Genomic DNA, 10,446 nt, shown 5'->3' on the forward strand with positions numbered 1-10,446 from the left:
CCCTAGTGTGCATCCAACCTCGGCCGGGCACAAAATCTAACTGAGGCTTGGAGGAGGGTCATAGTGGGAGGAGCCAGTGCACACCAGGTGACCTAAAAGCTTTCTTTAGTTGTGCCCAGTCTCCTGCAGAGCCGCTATTCCCCATGGTCCTTTCGGAGTTCCCAGCATCCACTAGGACGTCAGAGAAAAGTAGCTAGCGAGCGATCAACTCGGAATGAGGGCCCACGTCTGCACTAGCTAAACTGTGACTGCCAGTGATTTACCACTGCAAGTGCTACCTGCCAATCACACACAGCCAGCTCAATTGGGAGGTGTTTTCTCTCTCTGGGATTGCCAGTCCAGGCTGCGACTGATAGACAGTGTTCATCCAGAGAGAAGCCACATTCCCCTCTTTATCGTCAGCCCTAACCGTCCGGGACTGCTTCTGATGCAATCCGTAAAGCCAGTGTTTTGTGTATGTGTAGTCCCACAAAACACTGGGACTATCTCCTCTCTTCCTCTTCAGACTGCAGCTAGCACGAGTAGCACCAGCCCCTCTCCTCCAAACAGGTAGCAGGAGCTGCAGCTGGATATACCACTCATACAGAGCCGAGTACCCGGGTTATTGCTGGGGCAAGCCAGGGCTACCCAGGTCCAGGCTTGATCTGAAAGTGATCTAGGTCCAGGCTTGATCTGAAAGTAGAATATATAGTGAAAGAGAGCGCTTAGCGATTGGAAAATGTATTTTATATATATATATATATATATACATATACAATATTAAAAAATTAAAACATAAAACATTCCTTATAAAAGCACCCTTAATATAGTACCAGTATAGCCGGCAAAATTACATTAATCAATAGCAATATATCTTATAACGAATTATTTGTATAGCTGCCAAATTGTACGGAGAAACATGTTAAGGGATCCTCACCTGACTTCTATACCAGTTTGACCTTGGAAACGCTGCCCACCACCGGACAACGCTCTCCCTCGTTGCTGCACTGTGTCGCTGCCCGACTGACGTCTCACACGGAACACCGCTCTCCTTGCTGCTACGAACTCTGTATTGCACTTGAAACAGGTAATCATTACCCGGTCCCGGACACTTGCTATGTGAATACCGGAGTACAAGTTCTTTCACCTGTGTGTGCAACTATTGCTGCTATGAACTGAGGAGTTTGTCTAGAGGAGTTTGGATACTATTTATCTTTTATCTAGAGACTGTCTGGGCCCACTAGTGAAAATAAGTACAAGGCTTACCAAGAGGTGGAGCACGGCGCTATCCTTTAAAAATATTGGTGGACCAAGTACAATTTGGCAGCTATACAAATAATTCTTTATAAGATATATTGCTATTAATTGATGTCATTTGCCGGCTATACTGGTACTATATTAAGTGTGCTTTCATAAGGAATGTTTTATGTTTTAATTTTTTAATATTGTGTATATATAATAAATTTTCCAATTGCTAAGCGCTCTCTTTCACTATATATTCTATTTTTGTTTTAAACCTCTTTCAGATTACTATACTGGGAGCGGGTGGCCTTCAGTTTGACGACTGTCGGGATCCCGGCGCACAGTATACCGACGCCGGAAACCCGACAGCCGGCATACTGACACTTTTTCTCCCTCTTGGGGGTCCACGACCCCCCTGGAGGGAGAATAGAGAGCGTGGTGTGCGTAGCGCGCCACAGTGCCCGCAGTGTGGCGAGCGCAGCGAGCCCGCAAGGGGCTCATTTGCGCTTGCCCAGCTGTCGGTATGCCGGTGGTCGGGATTCCGGCGCCGGTATGCTGGCCGCCGGGAGCCCGGCCGCCGGCATACCCTACTACACCCACTGGGAGCTACATACGATTGGTTATAGGTGGTCAGCACAATTATACATTTTTACACGAATTTCTAGTGTTTTCTGTGTATTTAAATATACATAGTGTTCTTTTTTGTGCCTGAATTATTCTTGGGGCCCACGGCTGTGTGGGTGCGAACACCGCAGATCGGCTGCTGTTGTTTGCACGCACCCAGCATTGTGTCCTCTGAATTCTTACATATTTTGATCTGAAAGTGATCTGGGTCCAGGCTTGATCTGAAAGGTCTGACCCGGGTTGCGACCAGGGTTATTCCCAGGTCTGACCCAGGTCAGCTGCAGTGTGAAAGGCAGACCCAAAAAGGCCGTCTATTGGGTAGCTCAGGAGCACTTGGAGATTATGTCATCTCCAAGCGTCCTGTGTGATCGATGATGACCCAGGGCCCGCTGTCAGAGTGAGAGGGGTAAGTATATCTGAAGCCCTGGCTTTGACCCATACTCAGTATCCCAGGTTGGAGTCGGGGCTTCAGTATTACTGACACCTGGTCAGGGTGAAGCAGGAGAAGCAGAGAAAAATAGCTGAAACAGCCATTGTCTGGTATGCCCAGCAGCACATCACATGGAACTGCAAAAATAACCCGGCTATGGAGAAGTAGTGATGCTGACTGCTGTATTTACAGTGTTTAAAGGGAATTCTAAAAACAATTCATTTGACTCTAAACAATGTGAATCCTGCCCAAAGAAAAAATTGTCATTTATTGTAAATTTCTATCAATATATAAAACAAGATCCATGGCTGTAACAGTATTATTCCTATGTCTGCAGGGTTAGTTGACTGCTCAGAAGAAATGACACTACAGTATAGAAGAAGCCCCTAGGCTGATTTTGTAAGCTATCTTCTGTTCTCTACTGAGATCCATGGGGACACATATATTGAATGCTGAGAGGCATAATGATAAGTATATACGCATATTGTACTTATACTGTACTTCATAAACATTTCAAAATTTTAAAAAGTATTCATCAGGGCATTCAGGAAATAATAGAAAGAGGCATCACACCATGGTGCACTGTCATTAGAATCTTGAAGGGGAGTGTGTACTGAGATATCACAGTTGTCACACGAAATATTGGTGACACTACTGCTTCAAAAAGATTTTCTGGGTGAAAGGAGTGGTCTATAGAGTACCACGGGGTGCCTAAGAATAGAGTGAGTAAGTAAGTGAAGAGGAGTTGGGGTGTTACAGTCTGATGTTTGTATATTAATATAACATCTATGCAGTACAGTGGTGTACCTTCATCCCAGTTGCCCGGAGGCAAGATAAATGCTGTGCCCCCCCCACACCCCTTTATAAAAAATTATTAGTATTTTAACTGACTCCTCTACACCTGCCACAGCACATGACTTTGCCGCAAAAAAGGAGTGTAGTCTCACAAAGACTATTACTCCAATGCAAATTACGCCACACAGTAGCACAATCTTATTCACATGATTACACCACACGTAGCGCCCAAATCACATTACACCACTTAGTAGTGCCCTTTATTCATGTTACAACACACATTAGTGCCCCTTATTCACGTTATGACATACAGTAGTGCCACTTATTCATGTTACACTACACAGTAGTACCTTTTATACACATTACGCCACACAGTAGTGCCCCTTATAAACGATGCCCACAGTAGTCGTTCTCCTTACACATAAAGCCCACAGTAGCAGTGCTGCTTACACACCTAATGCCCATAGTAGCAATACTGCTTACACACTTTTAATGCCCACAGTGGTACTGCCCCTTACACATAAAACCTACAGTAGCAATACTGCTTCCACCATAATGCTGGATTAAGGCTAGTAGGGGCCCCAGGGCAACAAATGTGTGGGGGCCCTCACCAATAAAATTTACTCTGCACCCCAACGCTGTCACTACTTTGTCCTTTAGGGGCACAGGAGAGAGAGTGAGGGGAGTAAGACGGAGACAAAGAGGGTGAGCAATACGGGGAAGCAAACGAGCGACAGAGGGGTGAATGAGAGAGAGAGATGGTAAAAGAGAGAAGAGCGAGATAGCTAGAGAAAGAGGATGTCAGAGCGAGAAAGGATGTCAGGGAGAGAGAGAAAAGCAAAAAAGAGACGGAGAAAGAGAGAGAGAGTAGCAATAGAAAGAGAGAGTGATGAAGAAAAAGAGAGAGGGATGAGATGGGAGATAGAGCGATGGTATCAGGGAGAGATTGGGGAGAGAGAAAGAGGGGAGCAAGAAATGGAGAGAAACAGGGTGTCTGGGAGAGAGGGAGGGGGAGTAAGTGGGAGAGAGAGGATGTCAGGGAAAGAGGGAGAGAGACAGAGAGGGGGCAGCAAGAGAGAGGGAGAGAGTGTGTCAGAGAGAAAGAGGGAGATAGAGAGGGACAGATAGAGGGGTGCAAGAGAAAGAGAGAGCGTAAGGGGGGTAGTAAGCAGGAGAGGTGAGAGGGTGTTAAGGTAACGATACCGTCAAGGAGTGAGATAGCGCAAGAACATGCCAGGGACAGAAGGAGGGTGAGACAAAGAAAGGGAGAGAGAGCAGTGCAAGAGAGAGGGGAGAGACAGAGAGAGGTCAGGAGACTGCTAGTCATTACACCAACACCAGGATACCGACCGGTGACCAGCCCGGCCACTGGCATGGCGACCAACAGGGGACTATTCTGTCCACGACACCCATAGAGTGGGAAAAGAACCTGTGGCGAGCATAGAGAGTCACCAAGCCCGCAAGAGGTTTTGTTGCGCTAGCCCCCCCCCCCCATTGGCCATCTAAAAGCCGGGCTCCCGCGGTCGGTATGGCGACTGCCGGTCACACGAACCCAACCTGGAAAGACACTACCTGGCTAAGCTTCTCCGAAAGGGGCAGGTACTTCATGGCATTATGCCCTGCCCCTTTGCACCAGCGAATGGCGGCAATGGGTGGGGGCACTTACTATTGATGTGTGAGGAGCAGCGGAGGGCAGCTCGGTATACAGTGGGGAAGGCAGACAGCCTCCCTTTAATGCTGTTAGTGGCCACACTTAGTGAGCCGGCTGGCGTGAGGGGCGTGCCTGACATTACGGAACACAATGCACCCCCCCCCTTTCCTGACAGATCATCCCCCCAGAGGGGGACTGACAGGGACAAGCACTACAAGCTCCAGAATGGCAGAGTTTGCTGCAGGGAGCTGCTCCGGTCTGCCGTTTCATGGTCTGGACCACCCCCCATCGGCCATCTAAAAGCCGGGCTCCCGCGGTCGGTGTGGTGATATCCGTGGGTCTCCTCACAAGCGCAACCTGTCCTAATTGCGCTGCAGGAGAGACAGATCACAGCACTATGGGAAAGGGCGGGGGCACTTACTATTGATGTGTGAGGAGCAGCGGAGGGCAGCTCGGTATACAGCGGGGAAGACAGACAGCCTCCCTTTAATGCTGTTACTGGCCACACTTGGTAAGCCGGCTGGCGTGAGGGGCGTGCCTGACATTAGGGTACACAATGCACCCCTGTACACCCCCCCCTTCCCTGACAGATCATCCCCCGGAGGGAGACTGACAGGGACAAGCACTACAAGCTCCAGAATGGCAGAGTTTGCTGCAGGGAGCCGCTCCGGTCTGCCGCTTCATGGTCTGGACCCCCACCAGTTTTTACCTAATCCCAGTCAACCCAATCACTCATACCTTTTGTCACTGGGACTGGAACATCAACAGATGATGGGTACAGTTCTTGAAAAAGTGTAGAAGAATGCACCCTTTGGGTAAATGAAACTGGGATCTTCTAACTGTCCGAATTGCACTGGAGTCCTGCTATACTGCCTGGATACTTGTATAAGTACTACGCTCTTTAGAAAAGAGACTGATAAGAATTCGTTACTCTACGCCACCAGTCATCATTCTCCAAGTCTACAGGCAAGCCTACCAATTTTTAAATTTATGCGTGTCTTGAGAATGAATTCAGATGGTGCCCTGGCAGAACAACAGATCCGGGAAGTTAAGATCAGATTGAAGGAGCGGGGTTATACCCATAAGAACATTGAAGGGTGTTTGAAAAAAGCACGCCAAAAGGTTACAATGCAGGCTTCTACAAATAAAGTGAAACCACTGAATAGAATGATATACACCAGCAAATATGATGATAAGGCACTGAATGTTAAGCATGTTTTTAATAAAAATTGGAATATAATTTCTTCTGATGCCAAGTTTGGTAGAGAGTTCCAACGACAACCGATGGCATATTGCAGAGGTGCGAATTTAAAGCAAATGCTGATGCGGCCATTTGCTGGTCCACCTAAGGGAGGGAGTAACACGTGGTTAAGATCTTCAAAGAAGGGATGTTTCAACTGCTAAGACTGCTTGTCGATCCATAATACCAGGATCCACCTTCCCACACCCACATAGTGGGGCACCTATTGCAATTAGGCACCGCTTACATTGCCTATTGCATCATGTGATCTATCTTATTATTTACACGTGTGGGCTGTTGCATGTTCGACTTACAAAACGACGATTTAGAGATCGGATGGCAAACCATCGATGTTCGATCAGACAGGCTTTGGAGTCAGGAGGCTTGGATAAACCAGTTGCTGGGCTCTGGGTTGAAGCTGGACATCAAATTCCTATGTTACAATGTCGTATTATCGACTGGATTCCACTGTCCGTAAAGGGCGGGAATCGCTTACTGCAACTGCACAAACGTTGAATCTGAGTGGATCTTTTGTTTGGACACTATGGGGTAAATTTACTAAGATTCGTAATTTCCAGAATCATGTCCAAGTTCAATCACGAATGACATCGACAGTGTAAAATTGCAACTTTTTGAATTGATTCCGACTAATTTACTAAGCTGTCGTATTCGTATTTTTCGTTTCTTCCGATGTCGATGTCATTCGTGCTTTTCTGCTGTAGATTGCGGCCGCGTTTGCTGTTTCGCGGCCGCGTTTATGGGTTTTTTTACGACTGCGTCACATGTCTGTTACGGCAGTGATTTAGAAATTGCTGCCGCGTTTTTAGTCCTAAGTTTCGTTTTCGTCACGCGGCCGTGATTGGTTGTATTCGTGAAGGAGGAGTGTCTGTGCATATTACTATAAAACCGCGCCAAACACACCGCACCTCGTGGGTTTAGCTAGTGGAGAGGAGAGAGGAAGGTGTATTTGGAGTTGGTGAGTTTGGTGGAGTTTTTGGTGGATTTGGAGAGGAGTTTGGTGATTGTTGAGTGCTGTACTGTGTGTGTAAGTAGTCTTGTCATATTTGTAGTATTGTTTTTTCACAGTTTGTCTACTTTTTTGTCCTTGTTTTTTTTTTACAGTCTTTTGTCATTGTTTGTGAGTGAGTGAGTGAGCGTGTGTGTTGGCTGTGTGGTGTGTAGTAGTAGGAGTAGTGGAGGAGTGTGTTTTGTGTTTTGATTTTTCAGTGTTTTTTGTTGTTTGTCATGTCAGACTCAGAGGTCAGTGTGGTGGCGGAGGTTAGTGAGGTGGAGGCTGGTAGTGAGGTGGAGGCTGGTAGTGAGGTGGAGGCTGTTAGTGAGGTGGAGGGGGGTAGTGAGAGGGAGGAGGTTAGTGAGGAGGAGGAGGAGGGGGTGCCTGTTGCTGTATTTTCCAGTGATAGTGATGGTGTTGTGGCTCCGCAGCCACGCACCACTACCAAGACTGGCAGGAATATAAAGTTCCGCTATGCTGAAAACATGGCTTTGGTGCGTGAGCTGATGAAGCACCATCGCCAATTGTTTGGTCAGGATGCTGGCAAGGTGTCCTCCCGCAGGAAGTCTGTCCTGTGGGGGCAAGTAATACTTGCCGTGAATAGTGAGGGTGTGGTGAGGCGGACTGAGGACACGTGCCGCAAGAGGTTTTATGATATAAAGCGGCGTGTCAAGGCCAAGATGGCCAAAGAGGCCAAATCTGCAAGAAAAACCGGAGGTGGCCCCCCTTTCCGGGCCACCTATCGGGACTGGGAGGAGCCTGTGCGGGCATTGATTCCTGCCGAAGTGGTGTCTGCTACTCATGTCCGGGATTCGGACCGACCCACGCAGGATGGTAAGTTTGATGTGTTATATTTTTATTTAAATGTCCTCTAAATGTTGTAAATGTTATTTTTAAAGGGTAAAGGATGCATAAATTGTGTTTCACATATTGCAGGCCTATGCACCCTTAAGGTGTGTTTGTGTTTAGAATGTGCTTTTTTCACCTTGCATTGGCTGTTTGGTAAATTTAATATTGCGCAAAAACATGTGCAATGGCTTTTTAATTTTAAAAAAAAAAAATTTTTTTTTTGACGATATTGCTTGGACATCTGTGTTGTCTGCTTATTTTAAAAAGATTTTTGTATTTATTTACTTCTGAAAAACGGTGCAATTATTTCAACATTACATTTGTGAAACATTTGCAAGTAGTCAATCTCTGCAATATCTGAGGCATAATTCTAAAATGTAACAGATTTATTGTGTGCAACATCATGTACATTTGGATATACACCACAAAATAATGAAGCTTGAAGCTCTTAATCAGAAATTATTTGTTTATCCAATACCTAATAGATGGTTACAGTACAATAAGGCTTTGCAGGGTTTTTTTTTACACAAAGCATGGTAATAATGTTTGGTACACTTTTTCAACAGTCCCACAGACCAGCCGGCCAGACAGGCCTCAGACAAGTCAGGATGAGGCTGGGATTGCAGGTAAGACTTCAGTGTAGTCACATATTCTGCAAACACATAGAAGTACAAAATATTAATGTTTATATTTTCACATAGGTTCTGCTTCTGGAAGCCGACCTCCTGTAAGGCGCCCATCACAGGGCTTGGGCCACTTACCCAGGAGGCCAAGTAAGACACGGCGTCTTGGCTCGGAATCTGCGGCTCTATCATCCCCACCCAGGCGACGACTTTCGGCAGTGTCACCCCAGCCACCACTGGCACTATTGGCGAGTTCGCAGAGTGATGAGCCCCGATCCCCTCAGTTATCTGGTGAGTAAAAACAGAAATTAAACACATAGGCAATAATATACACAGTACAGTTAATATGTTGTTAGTTGGTTTTGAGATTACATGTTTTCCAGAACAAGCAATGTGATGTTACGTCTTCAATTGCTAAAGGTGAAAAAAAAAATTTTTATAAGGTCTTAGTGGATGTTCTCGCCAACATCATTTTTTTTAAATATCAGAATTTTTTTTAAATTTGGCCCACACACGTGCACATTTAAATAAAATAACAATAAAATTCCTTAAAAAAAACAGCATCCACAACATTATAGTGTTCACACATCTCCCCTGTCCAGTATGTAGATGGCTTACTTGCTCCGCTCCTCTGGACTATCCAGGTAAGTAGTCTATATCGTGGTCAGGGGAGGGAATCTAACAGTGTAATGCTGTGGAGGGGAGTTAGTTAGGTGAGGATTATGCAAATCTGTCTATGTGGCCGCCTGTGTTGGTATATATGTTTTTGAGCATAAAAAACATTATAAGTTTATAAAATCAACGCCAAAAAGTTAAAAAATGGAGTATTATGAATGTAGTAATGTGTAGAAGTAGCCTTGCAAAAAATTTACAAATAAACATTGCATGTTGGCCACCCCATACAGAGCCCAGCTTGATGGCCGACGTGGACCAGCAGGGACCAGACCAACAGGCAACCATCACACTGCAACTTACACCTGTTGACCCAAGCCAGCCAATACAGCTGCAGGATATCCCCCAAGCCTCCATCAGTCCACAACTGGCACAAGCTCCGCCCCCAAGCCAAATACCAGATGATTTTTGGGCCAGTTGGACAAGCCAACAGGCCCAAAGCAATGCCAGCCTGACCGCACATACACAACACCTTGCCAGTCTGCCCCATCATCTACCGCGTATTAGTCGCAACTCGGGCAGACTGATTGTACAAGTAGGGCGAATGGCAACCTCAATGGAGCAAATAAGGGCTGACAACAGCCAAATGCTTGCTCATTTATCGCGCATCATAGATGAGCAACAGCGCCATCAGCAGGCACTCGTTCAGCTCATTCAGCACAACCAAGTGGTGAATGAGTCGTTATCCAGGATTGTAGCCAGCCACACTGCAACCAACACTCAGCTGATTGCAAGCCTTAATAATTTGAGCAGCAATATTTCATTGATGGGAGCTCACCAAGTAACCTCCAGCTCGGGGACCACGACCCCTATCCAAACGCCAGTAACCTCCCCTGTTCGGCGTTCCTCCAGAGCACGTGCCAGTGAGCCAGCACAAAGCTCAGCACCCAGCACACACAAGCGGAAAAAATAACCCCAATGTGATTGGCAAAATAAAAATTTGTATTTGACAAACACACAACTTCCTGTGTCCGTCTCAAACATTGTCGAAGCAGCTCTGTATGTATGTATGTTTTTCATGGGTAATGACTGAAAATGTATTTTTAGCATAAACTAAGTACAATGGACACACCACTATAAACTACAAACAGTAAGTAACAAAACACACAATAGAAAGTAGTGCAAAGTGTTTAGTCAAGGATAATTACAGCCTACTAAAACTGACCTGAAAAATAGCGCAGGATCACTTCTTGCCGTACCTGCCTCCCTACATATGTACTCACACTGTCACCAGATGGGTCTAACTCCTCTGCTTGCCGACTGCTTTCTCCCTCATCATGTGCCAGATGTTGGGTTAAACACAGATTATGGAGAAAACAGCAGCAGAAC

At 46.2% G+C, this 10,446-nt stretch overlaps 1 protein-coding gene across 1 annotated transcript; it reads left to right on the forward strand.

Moving 5' to 3' along the window:
- The first annotated feature begins 8,259 nt into the window (after window positions 1–8,259).
- LOC135058168 (uncharacterized) lies at window positions 8,260–10,078 on the forward strand. The gene is made up of 3 exons (XM_063963741.1): window positions 8,260–8,448; window positions 8,524–8,736; window positions 9,351–10,078. Exon 3 carries the CDS (start codon window positions 9,362–9,364, stop codon window positions 10,028–10,030), a length of 669 nt encoding a protein of 222 aa, XP_063819811.1. The 5' UTR covers window positions 8,260–8,448; window positions 8,524–8,736; window positions 9,351–9,361; the 3' UTR covers window positions 10,031–10,078.
- Window positions 10,079–10,446: the final 368 nt, after the last annotated feature.

The sequence above is a fragment of the Pseudophryne corroboree genome, chromosome 3 (genome assembly GCF_028390025.1).
Source record: "Pseudophryne corroboree isolate aPseCor3 chromosome 3, aPseCor3.hap2, whole genome shotgun sequence".
NCBI lineage: Eukaryota > Metazoa > Chordata > Amphibia > Anura > Myobatrachidae > Pseudophryne > Pseudophryne corroboree.